The sequence below is a fragment of the Perissodus microlepis genome, chromosome 16 (assembly GCF_051167445.1).
Source record: "Perissodus microlepis isolate ML-2025 ecotype Zambia chromosome 16, ASM5116744v1, whole genome shotgun sequence".
In the NCBI taxonomy this organism is placed as follows: Eukaryota; Metazoa; Chordata; class Actinopteri; order Cichliformes; family Cichlidae; genus Perissodus; species Perissodus microlepis.
Genome location: NC_140476.1, coordinates 30,792,448 through 30,819,612, shown reverse-complemented (window position 1 = coordinate 30,819,612; position 27,165 = coordinate 30,792,448). Strand labels below are relative to the sequence as shown.

Here is a 27,165-nt window from a genome sequence, read left to right as displayed (position 1 = left end):
CAGTTTGCAGTCAAAGAACTCAACACTGCAGCAAGAGCCCCAAAATCACAGCTGCGATCCAATAAACAAACACTGAACTCAAATATAGTTGAGCAGGTGAATACCTCCTCTTTTAATATGTAATTTATACACATAATTACATTGAAGGACACAACAACAATTGTTTTCTTTCCTGGGACAGAAACACAGACCACTGGCCAAAGACAGATTTATTGCATCCATTCATTTTGAATGCAGAAATCCTATATTAGTATCTAGAAAGATGTGCATCTCCTGTGCAGTCTGGGTTTTCACATCATTGTGAAAACCCAGACTGCACCAATTATCACTTCCACGTGCACTTCACATGATGCCAGCAAAGAAAAAAGCTGCTTTGTTGCAGTTCTTTGGATTTTTTTGTACTCCTGTTCCACGCAGGCACCACATTACATTAGATTCAATACAGAGTGACAATAAATGAGCTTGCCGTGCATTCGAAATGACACCATTTCTATAACGGAGCTGAAACACTGGTAAGGACCTTTAAAGTCTTAGTACCCAAAGTTTCACATTCACAGGTAAACAGCTGCTATACTTTTAGTCGTGGCTGTAAAGTGATGTACAGTTTTCCATCGTTCTATAGTTGTAGAAAATCTCATCTTTGGGCTTGAACTGTACGAACATTAAGAATAGTTATCGGCTGAGCAGATCATTAAAGCACAAGTGTAATGATAACTAAAGACATACTTAGTCTTCACAGCATGAACTTGAGATATTTTTGCTTGTTGATTCCAGTGCATCGACAGTAAAGTCAGTCAGTATCGAGACGTTTAAAAACAGTAACAATGGGGACAAATCAATGCCGTGTTCGTTAGCTTACTTTCTATTCTGGTACATGTGCATGCTGCCACTGACGAGCTTGATGATATGTGCTTTTGAATGTCAAAAATGTTTAAACCACACTTACAATAATAAATAATCTCAGAAAACAGTTCCACTGCTGTAAAGGACAGGAAGTACAAAATGTCAGCTGGCTTCATGCTAGATTACACAATCTGAAAGGTGCGCTCTGCACATCAGTGGGTTTACATAAACACTGTGTGTGCTTACACTACAACAACAAGAGTCTGCAGTATCATCAGTATCCTTGAAAACTTCCCAACCTTGTAAACTTTGGATTTCTTGCTCATACTGTCAATTTGTTACAAATTTGCTTGTTCTGACATGATACAGAAGCGTGGTGAGGTTGCAAACCAAAGAGCATCCATTTGCCTGGAGTTTTTTACCAGACCAGTATGAAAACGCCACGAGGTCTGGATGATATCCAGTCTTTTAACAATCAGTGGACTGGGTGCATCTACATCTGTGGTTTCTAGAGGCCTCCATGTGTTTGCACACCAGCATTACAGTGAGTACAGAAGACATAAAGCTCCTAATGTAGGTAATGTAGTTTATGCAGGGGTTTTTTAAGTTGTTTCCATCCACAAGCGTTTTAGTATAAATCTGAACTAAAGCTGCGTTTTATGCTACTTCTTCCCTCTAGTGCTTGATATCAGGTGTTGCAGCCTAAGAAAAAGTCTCCCTCGGATGATACTGTCAGGTCAGACCAGACGAAAAACCAAAACAAAACATGATTTGTATAATAAGCGCACACAGTGTGAGTGATGTGAAGCACCTGAGAAACGGCACACCTGCAGACATTAATGACATGCTCACGAGCAGCATTTACAGGCAAGAACTAGAACATCTTCTACACAAGTGACACCTGTTTTATTTATTTTTACTGCTCGAGGCTATTTTTATTTTAGGTTCTATTTTTGACATTTAAACCTGTAAAACACCCAAATGTTCAGTGCTTACTATGAACATATTGTATTTTCTGCTCTTAGGATACATGTGAGTGCCATGCTGCATAGATGATTATACTAAAACAATAAAATAAATGAAATAGTTGGGAAAAACCTAAAAAAAAAAAAAAAGATAAAAGAAAGTAAGTTTGTGAGAGAACTGGGCAGTTTGGAGGCTCACGCTTTGCTGCTATTTCAACTACAAACATTTTTTGTAATATCAGCCTGTATATACAGACAACAAAGCCTAGGGTCTGAGGGTTATGTCAGTATGTTATGCCAAAAAGAAGACATTTGGTGTTAAACAGGTCAGTGTGACAGTTTAGGTTGTCACTATAACAGGTGGCAGGTACCTAATGTTAAATGGAATATAATAAAAGGAGCGTCACTTTTAAATTCTCTGTCTGCAGAAGGTAAAAAACAACACGTGCAGGTCTGAACAGCTGCTGGTGCAAATGAAAATCATAAGCTCCTGTTTTGTTAAGGATCTGCAGCCAGTTCAGTAGGAATGCACGTTTGATTTTGCCAGTCTGTTTAAAAAGGTGCTTCCCATCTACAGAAAGTAAAGTCTGGGTTTGACAAGTTCCCGCAGTGCAAGCAGGTTTCATAAGACTGTTTCATGAATTTCCAGTTTGAAACTGGAAAGGAATGCATGGAAATTAAGTAAATGAGGTGTGTCGATAACTTACAAAGGGAAATGCCTCAACCTTTCGCACACTGTACAGACACACATACACAGAGAGAGACCCGCAATCCACCAGCAACTCTCTGTAACCTTGTGTCAAACAAAGCCTGTATGGTTCTCAGGCTTCACTGGCCTGCAGTGTCCTCGCTGTAAATGTTCAACAGCCACCGCTACACGTTAAAAAACTGCTAAATATTATCCAGATGACATCGATCCTGCTGGAGCTCTCACCCTGTTTCTCTTCCCAGTGGTACTGGCACCTCGACAGTTTGTCAAACAGAGATTTCTGCTGACTGCTTGTTATCCACAGATCTCAGGACACCACAGGAGTCATGTCCCATAGCTGCAGACAAAACACAAGTAACCATCAGTCCATTTAAACAGAAACAGTTAAAGCTGTGTTTCTGTGAACCCCCCCCATAGCTCAGACATGTGCAACACTATCATAATCTGTTTGTAGGATTTGAATCAGATACTCTATGTAATTTGTCAACTTTAACTAATGCAATTTTTAAAAGACAGTAATTTAAGCGCGTTTTTGACTAAATTAACACGTGAATTTTTTAAAAATAGGAGAACAATATTTGACCCAGTAGCTAGAACTGGTAATCAGCAGAGAGGCAGTTATACAGTCAACAGGGTGGGTCAAAGAAGAAATACTGTGACGTACATTATCACTTTGTTTTAGAATATGATTACTGGGGCCAAATATAAATGTTTTTATGAAGGAACATGCGGGCACTCTAAATCGACTCCTCCACATATTTGACTTTTTTTATTTTAGATTATATTCGTGCAATGTATCGAGTACTGCAGAATAACTGCAAAGTTGTGATTACAGTTACTCTGCTAGTCATATATAAAAATAGACAATTTAATTCTTTTAATTAAATCTTTTTCAAGTACATTGAAAAAGCCTGCACTGTGTATTATTTTACTAAAGGGAAAATTACATTAGTGCATAGCGCAAAGAACTACCTGTTCACATACCAGCCAAACACAGTGTGAAAGCTCAGTAGTCACCACTTTAGTAGCTCCCTGTAAGAGGCGTCTGACTCTTAAGTAGCAAATATTCTCCAGCTCACTCTTCACCAGCCAGTCTCCAACTTTGTCTGTCAGAGCTGCCCGAGAGGCCCAAAACAAATGTGTTCCCTCCGAGTGACTTCGGATTCTCCAAGCATTTAATCTAAATACGCAACACATCCTGATGTAAGGTTTATTAATGGGTGTTAGACTGACAGTCACAGTGTAGCACACCGTTTCCAGCTACCTGCAGTGTTTTATAGGCTTTCACATGCTCTGGATTTCCTTAAAATAAATAAATACTTGAAAAAAGACTTGACTACCACCTCGGACACTGGGGCAGTCCCCCCTAAAAGAGCAGTTATTTTAAGAGCAGGGATTGTAGCATAAACAAGCACGTCTAAACGGGCTGAAAACATAACCCTCATGTCTGAATGATCCAAACCCCTAGCTAAGGGTTACTGTCTGTGCCGCACGCCTTATCCAAGACTCTCAAACACAACAGACACTCCTTGTACTTTTCCAGACCTTGACAATCTTGTCAGTGCCAGAGGTGAGCAGATTTCCAGTGGTGGGCTCGTAGTGCATGTAAACAATGCTGTGCTTGCTGTCGTGGAAGGTGGCTGTGGGTGCTCGACTGCAAGACACAAAGGCAGCGCCAGCGGTTATAGTGTGCGAATCACTGGGAAAGCTACAAAGGCTCAGTATATGACAACAACAGAAGCTGATTGTTACTCACTCCTCGTCACTGATGGACTCGTGGCAGCTGTCACACACGCGCACCTCGAACTCGAATCCCATGAGGGGGATGGTGGAGCGTTTGGACGAACATTTGCCGCACACTGCCTGGCCGCACTTCCTGCAGTGGTGCTGAGCACACAGGAGGATATGAACACATCAGCTTTCATTTAACATCTTATTTCTCATCAAAGAAATGGAGGTGGTGTTTTGCTTTTTGTTTTGTTTAGTCTTACAATGAAATGTTTAGCAAATTTATACGCCAAGTCAAAGCCAAGTTTTGAACTTTGTGTTTCGAAAGCTACAAGAAGATACTGGTTGTGATGCATTTTGATAATTCCTATCCAGCAGACAATCTCTCTCTCTCTAGGAGACTGTGTGAGGTCTGCAGACAGCTGCAGCACACACTTCATCACAGCTGTAAGTCTGAATGAGACTTTGAGGAACGTTAACATAACACTGACCCATGTCCAAATAACAGAATCAAACTAGCAATGTTAACCATCCAACGTCCGAAACCGGCTTAAATCAGACCACTTCAATTCATTTCCAAGAGTCCACACGCGTTGAAACTTCAGGTAAAATGTAACATCTGTATCTGCATTCACATGGAAGCTAGCATTAAAAATGCGAGACCACCAACCTGGTAGATTTTCTTGTTTTGACACTGAAGTTTTATTTCATCAGCTGCATACAGCTTGAAGCACTCTATACACATTCCTCAGTGATGCTGAAACATTTTTGTGTACAGTCAAAAATCTTTGTGTTTTTCCCCCCTCCAGTGCAGTGAAATAGTAGAAACACCAACATTACAGCGCTTTGTGTTTGGTTCTCGCTACACAATGTTTCAAAAGACTGCTGTGCAGTCAAAAAAAACGCCTATTACTGTATCTTTGAACTGTGATTCACACACACACACACACACACACACACACACACACACACACACACACACACACACACACACACACACTTGGAATGAGTAACCACAACATAAAGCAGTTTCTGAAATTGAGGCAATAAAACAGCCACAGGATGTTTGCTTGCCATTAGCGTGGCAGAAGTGAAGAGTTATGGAGACTTGTTTGTTAGAAAGCTGTTTGGAATACGTTTTGAGTGCGGCTGAGCTACACATCACTGAATCTGCTGCAGCAGAGAAGCTGACGCGGTGTTAGTTATGATATATTTGATATATAATAACTTGTATTTTTAAAGAAGAGTGGAAATAAAACAAGGTGCTCGGCTAACGGGTGTGCGCTCACTACCTGCCGTAGGCCGATCTTCTTACTGTCCCACATCTGTTTGAAGTTCCAGAAGAAAGGCTGCTCACACTTCTGACAGGAGTCGCTGTCCAGCCATTCTGGGGTCTGTGGAAACGCACATTTCAAAACTCAACATAAACACTGGAGAAATATTTAAACCTGCCAAATGAATTATTTTTTCTTATATTGCTGACCGAAGAGAGACTGAAGCTTTTTCTACAAATTGAGGGTCAGAAGATGGTTTAGCCCAGTTTAAATGTCGTGTTTATTCAATAGATCTCAGTTACTTCTGTTCCTACGTAAATAAAAGTGTAAAAGGATAAATTATAGTCAGGGAGAGATGGAGCTGTTTATATATTTTGCTGTACAGCAGAAATAAATCTGCCAAATTCACTCTGACAACATGACATCAGGAATCAGGATACTGTTATTTTTCCAGAACAAAAACACTTCCCATGAACCTTAGTCTGTGTAAAACATGTACCGTAAATCCCGGACTACAGAGCGCACCTGATTAAAAGCCGCATGCTCTAATTGTAGAAAGAAAATTAATTTTGTACTTGTACAGGCTGCACCGGATTTTAAGCCGTATGCGTTTCACCTGTAATATGAGATATTTACACAGAAATACTACACGTGAGGATTTTTAACGTTTAATTGAATCCGTAAGTTGACATAAACATGGTAACATAAACGTTATGGTAACATACAAAAATACATACTGCAAATGCTTTTTTTCCTCGAACAGCGCCTATAACACGGCTGCCTCTAAGTATACGTACGTATCGGTAACACACAAATTACGTTGCTTATGGTTGTTTTACGGAAAAGTGCACAAACAACAACGTCTCTTAACAACCGATAAAAATATATACCGTATATATACACTACTTATCATTTTGATTGGTCTACTGTTACCAGGCAAAATGTTTTTGGCCGCATGGAAAAAAAATATGCATTAGCCACACGTCAGTATAAGCCGCAGTGTTCACAGTGTGGGAAAAAAGTAGCGGCTTATGACCCGAAAACTACAACGTATTGACTCAGGGGGCTGAATAATTACGCACGCCCCACTTTTCGGTTATTTATTTGTAAAAAATGTTTGGAATCATGTATGATTTTCGTTCCACTTCTCACATGTACACCACTTTGTGTTGGTCTTTCACGTGGAATTCCAATAAAATTGATTCATGTTTGTGGCTGTAATGTGACAAAATGTGGAAAAGTTCAAGGGGGCCGAATAACTTTTGCAAGCCACTGTATATATATATGTAATATGAAAACTGAGCCACTGCATGAACCGCTGCTGTACAATGATGTGCTTTAACTGAACATAACATAAACACAGCCCCCCCATGCATATACAAAGTTATCACAGTGTGTCAATAACTGGAGTGAGAAGTATTATCAAGAAATGTAAGGAGAGCTACACAGTCAGAACAAGCCTGGGAGAGGTAGGAAGTCAGAGATTTCAAAGACTCTCCAAAGAAAACTAAAGACCCCAGCACAACTGCCAAGACTTCGGTGAACGACTTAGTCAAGCTGTTATTTTAAAGACGAAAATTTGGAGCAAATTACAGAGACTGTGGCACAACAGAACACCGAGGCAGAGTGAAAGTGGCTCTGATTGAATATAGAAGCAATTAAAGCCTGGAGACTAGCAGAGCAAAGAGGGAGACGCCGGATCTAGACTGCGTGAGCATCTGAACGACAGAAAATCAAAGAAAACTCTGCTAATCAGGTGACCTTTAATGGAGCTCTAAAGAGAACTTTTTGCCCCCGAAGGAACTGAGAGAACAAACATCAGCAGTTTATCCTCTGAGCCGATCTGCATCACAGAATGTGCTTCCCTGTAAAACATGCAGGGAAGCACTAAGGGAAAAAAAGCATGTCATTACACAGCACACATGACATTTCCATATTTTGTTCACAAGCTGTTGCAGTTCACACATCAAACACAAGCTTGTGTTTGTGCGCTGACGTCACGCTGCTTCAGTCTGCTTCAGTCTGCTCTCTCTCACCTCTTGCCGTGTTACATCCATGTTCCAGATGACGATGCTTCCATCTGAGCTGCAGGAGATGAGCTGCCGGGTGTGTGAGGCGTAACACAGGCCCTGAACTTTGTCACTGTGGGGAGAGCACAGCAGTGAAGTGGGTGTCCCTGTATGCTGACATAACCAGAAGTGCTTTGCATTAAAATTCAAGAAACAACAAGTTAAAATACAAGGTAGCAGCTACACTGAGTGGGTCCTCCAAGCTTTCAGTGGTTGAAAAGCTTGTTTCAAAGTCAAAGCACATTTTTATAAAATGCTCCAAGAAGAAAAACATTTATTTAGCAGCTTTTAACTTTTGAGAGTCAATAAATGTCTTTGCTCAAAAAAAGTGTGAGATTCCAGAGTCTGTTTATCGTCCTCTTATGAAGTCAGAACACTGTTTTTCTTTTACTGAAGTCTGCTCTCCTGCAGCCTTTATGTTAACTTCATAACATTACATTTGAACTAGTCGTTCAAGCTTGAAGTGAGTGCGATGAAATGAATGAAACTGAGTAAACATGACAAAAAACACAATTACAATTCCATCAATACAAAACCGCTGAGCATATGTATAACTTATTGGCTAATGGAGATCCTTACTTGTGTCCTTGCAGTTCGATAGCGGTGCCTTTGCGTCCGCCGATGTCCCACATGATGATTGAGTGGTCCGAGCTTCCGGAGAACAACACCCTTGTGACCGGGTCCCAACACAGCGCCGTCACATTACCTGACAAAATTACAACGGAGACAAAAGTGCCTCCATCAGCTACGCCACATTATCGTGCAGGGTTCACTGAAATTTTATAAAAACCAATTAATTAAAACCAACTTTCACTGGCTTGAAGTCACTGTTGTTGGACCTCTCTCATCTTTAAACTCATTTGGATGTCTCTTTATTGTTAAATGGTAAAAACACATTTTTCTTTTGCCTTCTCTGTTGAAGCAGACTGCATCGTGACAAGTTCCAAAGATTTTCTCGAACATTTAAAACCACCGGGGACGCACAACTCTGTAAAAATCAATGCTGAGCTGCGTCAATAAATCTGCAACCTGCTGGAGGACAACAGGCGAAGACAAACGAGGATACTGTGTGAACACACATTTATGAGAATGCTCCCCCAAAAACCTTTACTCAAAAAGCATCTCTAGACCCAGCAGTCTTAGCTAATTATAGGCCAATCTCCAACCTTCCTTTCATATCAAAAATCCTTGAAAGAGTAGTTGTCAAACAGCTAACAGATCACCTGCAGAGGAATGGCTTATTTGAAGAGTTTCAGTCAGGTTTCAGAGCTCATCACAGCACAGAAACAGCTTTAGTGAAGGTTACAAATGATCTTCTTATGGCCTCTGACAGTGGACTCATCTCTGTACTTGTCCTGCTAAACCTTAGTGCAGCATTCGATACTGTTGACCATAATATCCTATTAGAGCGATTAGAACATGCTGTAGGTATTACAGGTACTGCACTGCAGTGGTTTGTATCATATCTATCTAATAGACTCCAATTTGTGCATGTAAATGGAGAGTCCTCTTCACACACTGAGGTTAATTATGGAGTTCCACAGGGTTCAGTGCTAGGACCAATTCTGTTTACATTATACATGCTTCCCTTAGGCAGCATCATTAGAAGACATAGCATACATTTTCACTGCTATGCAGATGACACCCAGCTCTATCTATCTATGAAGTCAGATAACACACACCAATTAGTTAAACTGCAGGAATGTCTTAAAGACATAAAGACCTGGATGGCCGCTAACTTTCTGCTTCTTAATTCAGATAAAACTGAGGTTATTGTACTCGGCCCTGAAAAGCTTAGAAATATGGTATCTAACCAGATTCATACTCTGGATGGCATTACCTTGGCTTCCAGTAACACTGTGAGGAACCTTGGAGTCATTTTTGACCAGGACATGTCCTTCAACGCACATATTAAACAAATATGTAAGACTGCTTTCTTCCATTTGCACAACATCTCTAAAGTTAGAAATATCCTGTCTCAGAGTGACGCTGAAAAACTAGTTCATGCATTTATTACTTCCAGGCTGGACTACTGTAATTCATTATTATCAGGATGTCCAAAAAACTCCCTGAAAAGCCTTCAGTTAATCCAAAATGCTGCAGCAAGAGTACTGACAGGGACTAGAAGGAGAGAGCATATTTCTCCTGTTTTGGCTTCCCTTCACTGGCTTCCTGTTAAATCCAGAATTGAATTCAAAATCCTGCTCCTCACATACAAGGTCTTAAATAATCAGGCCCCATCTTATCTTAATGACCTTGTAGTACCATATCACCCTATTAGAGCACTTCGCTCTCGCTCTGCAGGCCTACTTGTTGTTCCTAGAGTATTTAAAAGTAGAATGGGAGGCAGAGCCTTCAGTTTTCAGGCCCCTCTTCTGTGGAATCAGCTTCCAGTTTGGATTCGGGAGACAGACACTATCTCTACTTTTAAGATTAGGCTTAAAACTTTCCTTTTTGCTAAAGCATATAGTTAGGGCTGGACCAGGTGACTCTGAATCCTCCCTTAGTTATGCTGCAATAGACGTAGGCTGCCGGGGGATTCCCATGATGCATTGAGTTTTTCCTTTCCAGTCACCTTTCTCACTCACTATGTATTAATAGACCTCTCTGCATTGAATCATATCTGTTATTAACCTCTGTCTCTCTTCCACAGCATGTCTTTTATCCTGTCTTCCTTCTCTCACCCCAACCGGTCGCAGCAGATGGCCGCCCCTCCCTGAGCCTGGTTCTGCCGGAGGTTTCTTCCTGTTAAAAGGGAGTTTTTCCTTCCCACTGTCGCCAAAGTGCTTGCTCATAGGGGGTCATATGATTGTTGGGTTTTTCTCTGTATCTATGAAGCGCCTTGAGGCGACTTTTGTTGTGATTTGGCGCTATATAAATAAAATTGAATTGAATTGAATTGAAATACAACTGAATTCTAAAATAAATTCAATTCAATTCAATTCAATTTTATTTATATAGCGCCAAATCACAACAAAAGTCGCCTCAAGGCGCTTCATAGATACAGAGAAAAACCCAACAATCATATGACCCCCTTTGAGCAAGCACTTTGGCGACAGTGGGAAGGAAAAACTCCCTTTTAACAGGAAGAAACCTCCGGCAGAACCAGGCTCAGGGAGGGGCGGCCATCTGCTGCGACCGGTTGGGGTGAGAGAAGGAAGACAGGATAAAAGACATGCTGTGGAAGAGAGACAGAGGTTAATAACAGATATGATTCAATGCAGAGAGGTCTATTAATACATAGTGAGTGAGAAAGGTGACTGGAAAGGAAAAACTCAATGCATCTTGGGAATCCCCCGGCAGCCTACGTCTATTGCAGCATAACTAAGGGAGGATTCAGGGTCACCTGGTCCAGCCCTAACTATATGCTTTAGCAAAAAGGAAAGTTTTAAGCCTAATCTTGAAAGTAGAGATAGTTTCTGTCTCCCGAATCCAAACTGGAAGCTGGTTCCACAGAAGAGGGGCCTGAAAACTGAAGGCTCTGCCTCCCATTCTACTTTTAAATACTCTAGGAACAACAAGTAGGCCTGCAGAGCGAGAGCGAAGTGCTCTAATAGGGTGATATGGTACTACAAGGTCATTAAGATAAGATGGGGCCTGATTATTTAAGACCTTGTATGTGAGGAGCAGGATTTTGAATTCAATTCTGGATTTAACAGGAAGCCAATGAAGGGAAGCCAAAACAGGAGAAATATGCTCTCTCCTTCTAGTCCCTGTCAGGACTCTTGCTGCAGCATTTTGGATTAGCTGAAGGCTTTTCAGTGAGTTTTTTGGACATCCTAATAATAATGAATTACAGTAGTCCAGCCTGGAAGTAATAAATGCATGAACTAGTTTTTCAGCGTCACTCTGAGACAGGATATTTCTAATTTTAGAGATGTTGCGCAAATGGAAGAAAGCAGTCTTACATATTTGTTTAATATGTGCGTTGAAGGACATATCCTGGTCAAAAATGACTCCAAGGTTCCTCACAGCGTTACTGGAGGAACCTTGGTAATGCCAAGGTAATGCCATCCAGAGTATGAATCTGGTTAGATACCATATTTCTAAGATTTTCAGGGCCGAGTACAATAACCTCAGTTTTATCTGAATTAAGAAGCAGAAAGTTAGCGGCCATCCAGGTCTTTATGTCTTTAAGACATTCCTGCAGTTTAACTAATTGGTGTGTGTTATCTGGCTTCATGGACAGATAGAGCTGGGTGTCATCTGCATAGCAGTGAAAATGTATGCTATGTCTTCTAATGATGCTGCCTAAGGGAAGCATGTATAATGTAAACAGAATTGGTCCTAGCACTGAACCCTGTGGAACTCCATAATTAACCTCAGTGTGTGAAGAGGACTCTCCATTTACATGCACAAATTGGAGTCTATTAGATAGATATGATACAAACCACTGCAGCACAGTACCTGTAATACCTACAGCATGTTCTAATCGCTCTAATAGGATATTATGGTCGACAGTATCGAACGCTGCACTGAGGTCTAGCAGGACAAGCACAGAGATGAGTCCACTGTCAGAGGCCATAAGAAGATCATTTGTAACCGTCACTAAAGCTGTTTCTGTGCTGTGATGAGCTCTGAAACCTGACTGAAACTCTTCAAATAAACCATTCCTCTGCAGATGATCTGTTAGCTGTTTGACAACTACTCTTTCAAGGATTTTTGATATGAAAGGAAGGTTGGAGATTGGCCTATAATTAGCTAAGACTGCTGGGTCTAGAGATGGCTTTTTGAGTAAAGGTTTAACCACAGCCAGCTTGAAGGCCTGTGGTACATAGCCGACCATTAGAGATAGGTTGATCATATTTAAGATCGAAGAATTAATCAATGGCAGGATAAAGATTTAATTATCATACAAAGAAAAGCTGTGACTCAACTGCTACATAATTGTTTTAAAGTGGGTTTTGTTTAAAGTTTACAGATCAGAAAGTAATCACCAAATATTGAAAATATCTGCTGCTGTGATCCACATTCTGTAGAGGCTCCTCTCTCTCTCAGATCAGTGAAGAAATAAGAAAAGCACACAAGCAAAAGATGCTGGCTTTTTCTCATAAACTAATATTCAGAGGCGGGAGCGTACTGACAGCAGAAAACTGAGCGAAAATGATCCGAAACATAGCTGGGAGACAATTTGTACAGACAAAATTGGAATGAATATTTAACAATGTTGTGGCGCAGGCAGAGCCGGCAAGAGTTCAGAGCTTCATTACTATGCTAGGACTGCCACCAAAAATTATTTTCATTCTTGATCAATCAGTTGAACATTTTATCAATAAATTATTGAATTATTTATTTAATACTGATAAATGTTAACAAAAATCCCCCTAAGCTCCATGTCATCTGTTAAAAATCATTCAAAAAGCCAAACTAACAGTGACACTATCAGAGACCTGATCAGCTGACTGATTAATTAATCATTTGTGCTTCAATTAGAACACTAGGTGCTTGTGTGTGGGTACCAGTGTGTCCTTTGAAGGTGGTGACCAGGCTGCAGATGTCCTGCTCCAGCTTCAGGATTGTCACCTGACCAGACTGATCCCCTACGAAGGCGTGTCTGGTCTCCACGTCGAACCTGGGTCAAAATTAAGGTCATGCTTTCCTGCTAAATATGCACTCATTCAGATCCTGTCACACAGACCAATCAGATTCACAACAGAGCTGTAAATTTCACTGCTCACCAAAATCCAGAGCCAACTCTGTGTAAACTACTACATGAAAGCTTTGAATGAATTTGTGCAGAGGCAGCACCACAGCGACTGTCAGCGGAGGACTCTCAGCTGTTTCACCGGCTTCCTTCAAAGCCCTCGTCTGACCCGATTATGTCACGACTGAACCAAATCATTACGTCGGGATACAAAGACGACGAGGAAACCCAACAGTGGAAACAATAACCTAAAGATCCAATCCAATCCACTTCCACTGATTTGTCCTTTTCTTTCTGGAAATCTGAGATTTCACGTTGTGCATAACTCCCAGTAAGCACAGAAAAGATTATTTTAAAGTGAAAGGATATTACAACAGATCTACACCGCTGGTTCGTCTGTCCTTCCCAACACCACAGAAAACCAATGAAATCTTTATTAAACATTAAAAGGGCTGTAGCAGTTTTTAAAACTCCCCTGACTGTCTGTTTAACCATTTTCAGCCTTAATGTTGCTACAGCCAGTTAGCCTTATTGAGCTGCGGTGGTTAATGCCTGTTTAAAGTATGCTAAGCTGGTGAGAAATGAAACAGTTACACGCTGGTAAAAAGTGAAGAGGAAACACGTCAAAATAATCTGATTCTAGGAAACTTAAGTGATCAAGTCATATTCTTATTCATTACCCTAAAAGGAAAAACTAAAGTACAAACTGTGCATCTAAAGAATCACTGCACACTTGACTATTAACCATATTTTCAAAGTTTGTTGAGTAAAGTAGATCCTCTACATGAAACATTATAATTTCTTTTGCTGCTCTTAGGTCTGTTTTCAGCGTAGCACCGTTTTTGTGGCTTTTGTACTTTAATGATAAAAAGAAAACACATTGTCAGTTCCAGAGTTTAGCATAAAAAAATCTGTTCCTCAGCAAGTCTTAAAATTAGGCAAACACAACCTCAGGTGAACAATACATGTCATATTACATCGTCATTATTTATTTAATATCAACTAAGAACAACATGTAGAAGCAGTGTATGAAAAACTGATTCAGTAGCTTGTAGAAACACTTTTAGCAGCACTAACTGTTTGACTTTGTCAGTCTCTCTCTCGTGGTTGTGGAGACATATTGGCCCACTTTTCTTCACACCTCCTTTTTTAGGCTACGCTGAAAATAAAACTGGAAGCAAGATAAGATGCCTCTTTTTATCTTACTTTATATTTATCAGAACTACAGCAAAAGACGTATAACTAATGGTAAACAGCATGAGGGCACTTTTTATTTGTTGTTTCCAAATAAAAAGCTTTCAGCCACCTGCACAGTATCAGAAGGCTTGCTTTAGTTCAAATAAGCGCAGTTTTGGTTAAAAGGCTTCATGCACTATGACGACCATTTGAACAACAATTTTTTGAACAATTTTTCAAAAAAAAAAACAGCAAAACTTTTAAATTTAGACTTTTCATTTTCCACACTGTTCCTTTTTCATTATGTCTAAAATCCCTGAACAAATAAACGCCGCTGCTGCCGCTGCTCTGAATCTCCTCTTGCCATGTTATGTAGACAGGTTAGCATGTTGATGCTAAGAGGATACCAGCAGTGTGATGACCTAATAGCAGGCTCATTGGTATGGATCAGTGCCGCTGCTGAGCACTCACACAGCCTTTCATGTGGCCATTGCAGAAACCTACTCAGACCGTTTCCTTGACAACAGCATGACTGATGCCTATTGTTAGCCCTTCACATTAGTAGAAACTAACTGGAGGCTAATTTCAATTGCCCTGTCTTATGTTGCACTGACCTAAAAATAGACGGTGTCATCAAAATAAAAAGACAAAGGCTAAAGAATCAAAGTTGGCTCGTCACTTCCCACTCGATCCACTCTAAAGACAAAGCTGGGTGTAGAAGGATACTGTAGTCCTGAGACCCAGGCTGCGGTGCGATATGTCCCCAGCTGCTGGCCGCTCTCTGAGCAGTGCCAGGTGAAGTTTTTATCCTGCCCCGTGCTCAGCAGCCACTCCATCTCCAGCACAAACAGCACCACTGTCACCCTGCCCTGATGAGCTACACACATAAAAAAAAACAAATTAATTAAAACGAGAGTAGTCTACAAGAAATCATGGTCATCATGAAAGAAGACGATCAAACACTACTGCCTTCTTCAAAGAAAGCAGACAAATGAAGAGGAAGTTTGTGCTCGACACTGATGAAGACGTATTTTTATACATTTGTACTGTTGCACAAAACACTTAGCCTTATGTGACACAAAGATACATCTTCACATATGATCAGAGAAACATATCATAAAGGTCAACTATAAATATTTCTCTAAATCCATAAAATAAATAAATAAATATTCTAAGGGTTGTTTTGGACACCCACACAATAAAAAACATGCAGTATAGTGGAATCTGTGGAGGATACATAAAGAGATTTATCACTGGTGCTCTGATCCACACTTAGTGAGTTATGCTCCACAGAGAGGCATGAATTATGAACACAGCCAGAGAGCAAATACTCCTCAGGCTACAAAGCCAAAAGTACAAGGATGTGAGTGGACTTTATTAACTTTGAACTGCCCAGAATTGGCAAAAGTAACAATAAATAACAAGTAACAATAAACGATAGCAGAAACAAAGCTTAAAAAATTCACTTTGAAAGTGTTAGACTTATATTTTTAAGGCATTCTAACACCGACTGTAATAATAATAATAACTTTTTTTTTCTTTTTCTTTTTTCTTTTTTTTTTTTTAAATGGGGCAAATCATAATTTATTTATAGAGAAAGAAAAGCCCCTTGTCAGTCTTTTCTGGGGCAGTGGGGAAGGTTTAGTCGGGGTATTAGTCTGGGTACAAGGCATTAAGAATTTTGCCTTCTGAATGCAAGTTTCAGCTAAACCCCATTCGCATCAAAATAAAAGACACGCACCAGATAAGAAGTTGCAACGCGCGTTTGGGTACATAAGATTTTCTGGAGGAGGACAGACATCTGTTTAGAACTCTTAAAGATGTCGAAAGAAGCAAGCTCCTTTAAGCAATTACTTTGGTGTTCCTCCACCTCCAAAGAAGCGCGTATTCTTAGAAAAGTGGTTGCAGGAGGTGAGCTGGCTGCAAACAAATGATGAACGCACAGAGATGTGGTGCAGAATGCGCACCTGCGGACCACTTATGTGCACCCCTGAATATAACAGCATTCTTGCTCTTTCTGTCTCACCCTGGTAGGTGCGTGCTGGGGTCATCTTGTTGTAGTCTTCTGACAGAACAAACTCCTGAAAGAGAGGAAGTGGAGATAATTGGTCACTGACTAAAGTTTCCAGCAACTTGGTAAACATAGGAAAAAAACTATGTTGCTATGTTTAAATTACATTTGGCTAAGTACTCAGTTTTCTGCACATCAGAGGATTCATGCAAAATGTGCACTGCATAGCATGTATAGGTGAGAAATAAGTACTACTTCCTCAAAAACGTAAAGACAAATGACTCATAGATCAATAAATACAAGAAAGGTTCTTGTTCTGAAGTTTCAGCTGAGGTCAACAACCTTAATAAAACACTTATGGGAACTTATGGTAAGTTATGAGGTTGTTCTGAGATGAATCTCCAAGAAAAGTTCACATCAAGTGCTGGCTTTATTTTAGGACAGCAACAAAACAAGAAGTGGACAGCAAATAATGCTACATCTAAAAATAGAGTGACCTGCACTGCGTCAGGTCAGAAATGAAACTGCTGTGTTGCTGTTTATAAAAAAATAATGGTCACTTTTTTGGGGTTGGAGCTTTAACTGTACGGAGTAGACCAAAAAGAAAGTCTGGTAAAGAGGTGTTGCCCTCTGGAAACAAAGAATCGTATTAATAAATTGCATTATGAGCTGCGTGACGCACTATAGGAAGGATTATTAAGTGACCAAGATCACAAGGATTCTTCCTCTGATGAGCATGAATAAAATAAGTAGATCTGAAGGAACTCGTTCAATTAGACACCATTGTATGGTACTGTGTGAGAAAAGCAAATAAAAATGAGAAGTGAGATTTATTCTCTGGAGAGCTTTGCCACCGTTTGTCACAAACGAAAGCTATTCATTGCCACTGTAAGAAAGATCAGAGGGGACAAAATTGCTATAATGATGATGATTTACTGGAAGAGATGAATTCACATTTAAAAAGAAAAAAATCTCGGCTGAGTTGCTAGATAGTGTGCTTCAGGTGAGATGAAATTACTTCAAAACACAATCAAAGCAGATCAGGTTTGTGAACTAGGGCACTGACATTTCCACTAAAACAAAAGAAATACAACTACTCCATTCATTTGATTATAACATCACCGGCAAAAAAAGGAAATAGTTTGTCACAGAGGAAGGAGTGAAAAAGCCAGAGGTCTGCATTTAAAAGGGAAGCAGGATGTTGGCTGGACTTACACAGATACTCCCAGTGTCCATCCCCACAGATAGTCTCCTCGTCTCAGGGTTAAAGGACATACAGGAGCTTGATGCTGGAGACACAAAGACACACAACAACAAAGGTTACAATTATTACTGACCTAACAGATTTTTGTGAGGTAATCTGTAAGATATCAGTAAAATCATTAAGGATACTCGTGCCTTCTTTCTTAACATTGATGACATTTGTTTGACATTGTAGCAAGTGTCAAGGTTAAACCACAAGCTTTTTTTTTAGCCTATCAACTGCATCTCACAGTCCTTTCTCAGCTGACTGGGTCATGTGACAGAGCAAACGAGATGCAACTTAAAGGTACAGAAAACTGATGACTTTCTTCGGCACTGTTAGCCAACAAACCCTCAAATACACTGGAAAAATCCTGACAATGGTTACAGCAGCTATCGATATATGTGAGAGAAACTTGTGCCATCTAACACTGAGATTACAGACTGTCATCACCTCTATTCGCTCGCGTCAGAGTCCTCCTGCATGTAGTGTGTAGGTGAACCTCAGCGGCTGCCACCTCATTTTAAAAATCCAAACCATTCCAGTCTATAAAGCTGAGCTGGCAAACTTCACTGAACAGATGTCTCTCTGTAGGGAATCTAACCTAACACAAATAATGGACACTTAGCTTATTGTGCCATGTTGTGCCATGGTTTTTCTTATTTTTTATTTTAATACAGCATGAGGTTCATAAGGTCTGATTTCGGCCTCATCAATTGTTAATATGCATCTCCCGTCTGATCCAATCTACACCAAGAAACATTGTTAAATCATGTCCTCAAGCTATTAAGCTAGACTCTGGTGCTGTACTGAATCATTTTCATTGTGTTCAAAGGCTTTCAAACTACCATAGGCTTCTCTCTGAAATGAACAACACTTCGACATTCAGAGCTGAACAATGGTTGCTGCACAAAATACAAATCACCAGTTTCAGAGGTTTTCATCTGCCATGTTCTTTTCTCATCTCATCATCAGCATTACAATTAAAATGAAATAAACTATTGTATTCTCGTTCATATGGCTCTCAAAAACAGCAATTTTTACATTTAAATATGACAGAGCAGAATAAAATGCAAGATGCCAGCTGCATCAGATTAAAAAGAAAAAAGAAAAACTGAATCTTTGTATTGTCGACAATACTACTGTCAAGACATCAAGCCACAGTTTATTTATTATAAAAAGCAGAACATTGCGAGTTTGAGTCTTGCACAAGTGAAACAATGTTTATTTTATGTTCTGTCTATCAACCCATCCATATTCTTAACTGCTTGTCTAACCCAGGGTTTGGAAAGGGCTGGAGCCTTTCCTGCAGGAGGGTACACTCTGAGTTAGCAGTTAGCAGTTTTATTTGCTTAATTTCTGAGAAATTACAATTTTAAATCTAAATATTTAAAACCCCCAGTGTGCTATTTAACCCAGGGAAAATGAATCCAGAATTTATGTATTGTAGATACTTTATAATGACTGTCTAACTACTTTGGAAAACTGTTTGTTGCAATTTCCTGGAAGAGCTGGCTGAAAGTTTTAAAAGCCAAAAAAAGAAGAAAGAAAGAAAGTGCAACCAAAGTCCCTGCAAAACTACCCAATTTAGGTTTCCAGAAAGCACTAGAAATATCAAAATGTTGGAAAGTAACATAGGGATGCATAGATGCAATCAGTTTATTCTACCTTTCTGCACTTTAGCCAATAGTCGCTTTCCTTTGCAGTGATTACTGAGCAGTTTGAAAAAACTCATGTCAGGGTTGGTAACCACAAATATTTAACTAGTGCAGCCTCTGGCACTGCTATTGTTAGTGACACATGTTGCTGATCACAGCATGAGAGTTCCTTCAGTTGCACAACTAAAGAAAAAAAAAGGGACCAACCGTCACAGTCATGCACAGAACAGAAACAGAATTGAGATTGCCAAAGAAATTGGCAAGCAATAAGCAATAAAAATGAAAAGAATGCTGTTATTGTATGCTTTATAGCTTTATCAAATCAATCTATCATAAGGTAATAAGTGATTTTTGAAATTAGGCAGAAGCCACTAACCACAGACTGTATATAAAAGATGGTTGCACCATCACTCATTGATTTGTGTACCCTGAATTTTGAAGCCTAAGCATTAGTGGTTTGGCTACTGCCATGTTGTATTTTGCCATAAATGATTAAGTTTGGACAGAAGGGTAAACTACTAAATTATCAGCTAAAGCTAGTATGGTTAGCGTGCTGTGTTCATAAACCGCATTCAACAACAACAGATAGTATAAAACAAGGATGTAGCATTCGAGTCAGAAAAATTAAGCCAATAAAGAAGCACCTAAAAACCTGCATTCTGTCTGGAGGCCACCAGATGGAGATAGTTGTGGTTGCAAAAAGACTTCAGTCCTGTAGAAGTTTATGGGAAAACTGCTTTCTGACTTGATCTCTGTAAACACTTTCATTATGAGTTTATGGGCACAGTCACTCATTTTGGGTCATACAAAATAAAAACTGTTTTGTAAAATACACCATAAGTCATATCCATGTGTTATATACAGTCTATGGGTGCAACACATAGGAACAGATACCCTGTTAATTCGTGCCAAGTAAGAGATGAATAAAATCACCAAAACTGGTAATAGCAAAACCTCTTGTAACATTTTTTGTCATGATGTTATTTATCAATAATTCTACTAAAAATGCTCCAAATGCACCACAGACGTGCACTTCAGTGAGGCTGAGCTTACAGCTGGAGGCTAAAGCTGCCAATGTTGGCAGACCCATTAATCAAAGCAGCCACTCACTAACTGTAAGCCACAACAAAAGGGGGGAGTTAGAAGAAGAAGAAAAAGACTCAACACCTACACAACTGCAAACCCATTTCCAATAATGCTGAGATGCTGTTTAAAGTGTAAATAAAAAATAATACAATGAGCTGCAAATTTCATAAACACATATTTTATTCACAATAGAACATTACTAAACATCAAATGTTTAAATAGATACGTTTTTATAATTTCATGAAACGTATTAGCTCATTTTGAATTGACGGCAGCAAAATGTGACAAAAAAAGTCGGAACAGGGGAAACAAAAGGCCGGAAGTGTAAAAGGGAACGTTTTGGTGGAGGAACATTTTGCAACTAATTAGGTAAAGTGGCAACAGGTCACTGAGAAAAAGAGTTTCTCTGAAGTAAAGATAAGCAGAGGTTCACCAGTCTTTTAAAAATTGCAAATTTGCACATTTTGAACCAATTTCAGAATGTTTGTCAATAGTACATAAAATCATTAAACGATTTAGTGAATGTGGAGAAATCTAGCAAGGAACATGGCCCAGAATCAATACTGGATGCCTCTGATCTTCAGGCCCTCAGGCAGCACTGCATTAAATACAGACATAATTCTGTCATGGAAATCACTGCATGAGGTCAGGAACACTTCCACAAATCACTCTTGAGAACACAGCTCACCGATCCATCCACTAACGCAGGTTAAAGCTCAATCATGCAAAGACGAAAAACTGCAGTCTTCTCTGGGCCAAAATACATTTAAAATGGATAAAGTGAGGCAAAGTGAAAAACTGTTTTGTGATCAGATGAGTTGAAAATTTGAAATTCTTTTTGGAAAACACTGACACCATAGCCTCATAAGTATATTAGCGCCTAATATACTGAAAACTATATACAGCAATTGAAAACTATATAAAACCTGTATATACAGGTTTTAGAGCAACATATGCTTCCATCAAGATGACATCTTTTTCAGGGAAGGGCTTGCATATTTTAGCAAGACAATCCTACCCAGCATACTGCAACTATTACAACAGCATGGCTTCATAGTACAAGAGTGTGGGTACTGAACTGGCCAACCTGCCATTTCACCAAATGAAAACCTTTAGGGCAGACTGGAAAAACCCAAAGACTTCTTAACAGCTAGAATCCTGTAATAGACAAGAATTTGCCAAGATTCCTCTGCCCACGATCCAGCAGTTACTCTCCACGGCAGACTGTTGTTTAAAGAAGAAGGGATGCTACACAGTGGTCCTGTCTCAACTTTTCTGAGACGTGCTGCTGCCATCAAATTCAAAATAACAGAGGATTTTTCTTAAAATGGTACATTTTTCTCAGCTTAAACATTTGGTATGTTTTCCATGTTTTATTATTACATGAAATATGACATTTGAAAATCAGTGCGTTGTGTTTTTGTTAATATTTTTTACAGTGTCCCAACATTTTTGGAAAAGGACTAGTAGGGCTGGGCCATATCATACCGTTCACGGTAATACCGGTATAATGTTGGGCAACGATAAGAAAATGAAATATCGCGATAGAATATGGGTAAAACACGCATGCGCAGTGCCTTTGTTTACATATGCACATGGCGAAAAAAAGCGTGCCGACGACGGAGAATAAGAAGGGCGAAAGCGGATCGTTGAATGAAACAGATGAACCAGAACTGGTTTGTAAAAATGCTGCAACTTCAGTGGTGTGGAACTGGTTTAGCTTTCGTCCCTCAGATACACAACAAAGCACTATTTTTGGTAGAGCATGCTAGCGGGCCGTCGTTATTACCGTGTTTTTTGGAAAATACGGCACACTTAAAATCAATCCTTTGATTTTTCTGAAAGTCGACAGTGCCCCTTATAATCCCGTGTGCCTTATGTATGAATTCTGGTTGTGTTTACTGACCTCGAAACGATTTTATGTACACGACACTCGAAAATCTGTCAAATGTTTCAGTACGACTTTGCTAAGCTACGAAGCCGCACCGCTTGATGGATTGTCGGAGCATTACAGCTATCGTAGGCAGGAGCCTCGCGGAGTGATACGTACTGTGCTTCAACATAATATTACCGTATTGTGTGTGTTTAACCTCTTTTTAAGTTTTGTGGATATTATACATGGTTATGCTGAGGATATGTCAGCCGGTTTCCACTGGAAATGCCTTTTGGTTAAACTGTCAGCAAGGAATTTGCATTTGCACTGTTAATTTTTTATATAACTTTAATGCAAATAAAAAAACAGCTGCTTGTTTAAGTGAAAATACATTGATGGTTTTTTTTGCACTAATAAAGTTGTGGAGTTGTAAAGTATTTTGTCTCATGTCAATTATATCGTCAGTTATATCGTTATCGCAAATTTTCAAATGTATATCGTGATAAATATTTTTGGTCATATCGCCCTGCTCTAAGGACTAGTGTTATGAAAAAATAAATTAGATAAAGAGATATTTTTTTAAAAAAAACAACAACAACAACAATCTGTTGTACCAGCCTGTCAAAATATTAATTTCACTGCTGGTATTGAACATTTTTACGTGGAAGTCTAATGGGATTGATTCTGTTTTGGACAGCGCCTCAAGTGGCCACTATTGGAACTGTCTCTCTCTTCTTCTTTTTTTAGCACTTCCATGTTGGCTTCATTTTTCAGCGTCAGAGCTTGCCACTTCCTGCTGCCTTTACCTTTGAAACACAGCTCCACCCACTCATCGAGGCCGCTCCAGTCATGGAGGCCGCACATCACAGATGTGGTCATCTGTGCATTAAGTGTTGATAGGCTGTTACTCGTGAAGCATAACAAATATAATAGTGCCTGACACCTCAGGGTGACGACAGCTGCCAGAGAGAGGTAGCTTTTTACGGTAACGCATTTTACAGCTAATCTGTTTTATCGAGACTCGGTGGAAACAAGAATGATACCGATAATCTGAAAAATGTTGAGCATCAAGTCTGGTTGATCCCAAGAGCAGAGTGACCTCCACTTTTTCATCGGTCTCTGAAAGGAGGGGTGTGTGATTCATTGTGTCCATCATGTTGAGTCAGTACACTCACAGGGGAAGCATGTACAGAAACGGAGTGAACACGGGCCTTTCACAGAAGAATGTGTCAGCTGAATAACTGCTGACAAAAGTGCCATTCTTGTGCTATTTATGATTTCTTTAATTATACTAAACAAGCCAGTCAACCAGCTTATTCATAAATAAATATTGCCTTTTTTAAGCATACAGCATACTGACAATTTACTGATAAGTACTGTTATTCAAAAAAAAAATGTGCCAGTAGACAAAAAAAAAGGAAGGAATACCTACATGGCATTGTGTGGTAGATGCTGGGCCAGTACTGACCACTGTCTCTCTTCAACCATACCCGAATAGTCCTGTGGGATGAAACCAACAGAGATTAGTCCTCAATGCATTTGAAGTGAGTTACATTCTTGGTGTCAACTTTGTAACACTGCAGGTAATCAACTCTAGTTTGCCAGAATTTCTGAGAAAACAGAAATATATGTGACGTATTCGTAGGTTTCACTACCACTGATAAGGAAATCAGCCTGTTCTCCAGCACTCCGGAGGACCACAAGCAGATCCAACTGCCACTTCCACCAGAGGAAGTACTGACATTTCCCCCAAAAGGATATATGCATTCATTATCCCCAAAATATCATGACCACCCATCCTTAAAATGATGCTTAAACCTCACCAGATCCGTTAAGTCCGGTAAGTTGCACCTGCTGCATATCAGACTTCATCCTGTCACTGGTTTGTGGTTTGACTCTTGTCAGCCCAGTGTTAGTAGGCCTCTCACAAGGAAGAGGTGCTAACTTAGTTATCTGACCACAAAAATCTGGATCTTATCAGACCAGGTCTTTACACCTGACAGTCTGCACAGCCCGGATATGAGACAAACAATGGTTCTAATGTTTTGTCTCTGCTGTGAATGCAGGTAAAAACTTTCCCCTGTGACACTGAACAACAGCCCGAGTTCCGAGATGACTAACAATCAACTCACTGATGTACTTTGAATTTTTACTACACCACTCAACACTTCAATTTACAGCAATTATTCTTCACTGTTCTCTTTAGGGGTGACATATACTTCTGGGTGAAATGTAATGGGAATAAAATCATCTGTGCTTTAAACTCAATCACAGAATCCACTGAAAGGCTCATTTCCCTCGCAAATCCACATGGCCACTGGCACAAAGACTTAAGACACTTCTATTTCACCACCTCCTTTTCCATTACGGTGGGTACTTAAACGCGGTTTGTTCTAGCAAATTCCATATATCTTATTTTAAGCATATCCCCTGCTTAAACACCCCAGTAAATAGCCATCTAGGACTACAATAGGTAAGTCGCCATGGATCAGGGATATGCATCATATAGCTTAGGTGGCATATAGGACTAAATTTGCAATTGGTGCAATAAGTTACAAGGACATTTCAGAACATGCCGCCTCAGCATATACAGGCTCACCGTCACCCTCACATAGATCTAAGTGGGATAGACGCAAACTCTTGGTACCCCAAAACAGCTCCAGGCATGTGCAACAGAGAATAAGTAAGGGGACAGACTACAGCAGCTTTAATGCCTCAAAGCTGAGACATTCTGGTATATATAGCAACTCCTGGTGCCATAATATGCGAGAAACACTCTAATAACACCAGTGTTTACGCTGGGTCTTTTTTTAGTTATGTCTAGCTAACATTAGCACAACTAAACTACGTGTTACTGGCTTGGAGCTAACACAAAAAGAGTATAATTTACAGCCGTTAACTAGCATGTAATGGTGTGACTGTGTCAGCTGACACTTTTGTAAAAATGTTATTGAACCCTTGGACTGTTTCAACATGTTTGGAAACGTTACATGACACGGGGGTGGGGGTCCACTCAATGAGTCCAATCAATAGCAGCAGATTAAGGGGCATTATTGTGTCGAATATTGTTTCTGGAGGTTAATTTGTGCTTTAGCCAGCTTGCAGAGCGCAGCTTACCTGTCTTCAGACACGCTGATAACGCCGTCTTCTTTGGGAATTATCACCGCTGTGCTCACCACCTCCTGGAAAGCATCGATTTTGCTCAGGAGGCAAGGCTTCCGAGCCTGAGGTTGAGGCTGAATTTCAGCCGCCATGAGCTGGTGGTGCACAAACCTCCGACTACGGTCCTGGCTCCGAGAAACATAACACACGGCGGTCCGACAGCAGAACCTCGGCTGCTAGCTAGCTGTCAGGCAGGCAGCTCTCTGTTGTGACGGCGGGCAGAGGCGGTGCCAGTCAGCTGACAACAGATACGCCACCTACACTCGCACACATACAGCACTTCCTTTGAACAAAATAAAAGTCCTTAGTTGAGTTCCGCTTTTGGATTTTCACAACAAAATATGATAGATATTAGATAGATATGCTTTAATTAAAATATAAAACGATACGATGACAATATCTCAAGTCTTGTAAGCAAAAATAATAAAGTAATATCAACAAAACGTTTTCTAATGAGGCCCTCTGCAAAGTGTGGCTACACTACTACAACGTCTGCCATACAAGAAAGAGTTAATCATTTTGAAGCAAAAAAAGCAAAGAAATCAGTTTTAATTGGCCGTAATGAAATATATAGAGCAAATACTGTTATGTTAAAAAGTGCAAATTATGACATGTTAATTTCCCTTTTCCAAATGTTTATAAAATGTGACAAATGTCTTTATTAAAGGGGTGCCACAGTGAGGTCGACAAAAGACGTTATCCCGACTTTTAGACACCACTATTGGCTCAGGGTGAGCTATACTTTATTATTAGTTGCATTATTTTCCATAATGCGACTTTCTTCAAACTAGTTTCGTATTTTTTATACGCCATAGATATGGTACTATATGTATAATGTTACTGATTACTATAAATAGCCAGTTTGGACATGAGTAGAGCTAATCTTGATGACTGAACTGGACTTTAGAAATAAAACCAGATTAATAGTTGGGTCACTGATAACTTCAGAGAAGAAAAACTCTACCAACATTACTTTTTTCACGAACCGCTTACTTTCCAGGAAAGAGCTGCAGGACTGCCTAGATCAAAAATGCAATTATAGGTCGTTTATTAGAACCTCATAATATACTCATAACACTAAATCTACAACTTTCTAAAATCTATTGAGTGGAAGGCTATACCACATTTCCAGTTGCATTTAATAATAATGTCAATGATAATAATAATAATAATCGTATATCTAACTATCTAAGGTGATGCTTTTGGATTTTAACATGCAGCACTAATACTAATAGAGCAACAACTTCCTGTATGAAGCAGCTCAGACATGGACCGGAAATTTGTGTTTGGCTTGTCCAAGTAACTTCACATATGTTCTTGACTCACCATAAATTGTGATCAAGATTCCTTCATAGTAAAATGTAGCATTCCCGGTTCTGACTTTAATAGTAAAACTACAAACTATGGAGGGGGGGGGGGGGGGGGGGGAGAGACTTTCATAAGTGGAGAATTACCACTACCCTAATAATCAATATCCATTATGTTTGGAAATGACGCTTTGTGCTAAAATCAACCAACACAAGAATGTGTTATATATAATATATAAGTCTGGGAAACTGTTTCGGAGAAGCAGTAAAACCTGTAATATAACAGTTGCACAAGAATGTGTGTTTTAAGTGTACACTTAATACATTTTTAGTTACATAATCTTTGAGCAAATGAAAAAACACTGCAATAGTGGGATGACAAAAAGAAAGTTGAGTCAGTTAAACCTGCATCAGTCA

General features: G+C 39.7%; 1 protein-coding gene across 1 annotated transcript; it reads right to left on the bottom strand.

Annotated features, from left to right (window-relative positions):
- Positions 1–83: 83 nt before the first annotated feature.
- On the bottom strand, positions 84–25,703 carry wdfy2 (WD repeat and FYVE domain containing 2). Its single transcript, XM_084908120.1, has 12 exons — positions 25,397–25,703; positions 23,712–23,779; positions 17,635–17,708; positions 16,435–16,489; positions 15,135–15,285; positions 13,048–13,160; positions 8,168–8,294; positions 7,556–7,661; positions 5,538–5,639; positions 4,274–4,404; positions 4,063–4,171; positions 84–2,854 (listed from the first exon to the last, which is right to left on the bottom strand). The coding sequence occupies exons 1-12, from the start codon at positions 25,531–25,533 to the stop codon at positions 2,825–2,827; spliced, it is 1,203 nt and encodes a 400-aa protein (XP_084764246.1). The 5' UTR covers positions 25,534–25,703; the 3' UTR covers positions 84–2,824.
- Positions 25,704–27,165: the final 1,462 nt, after the last annotated feature.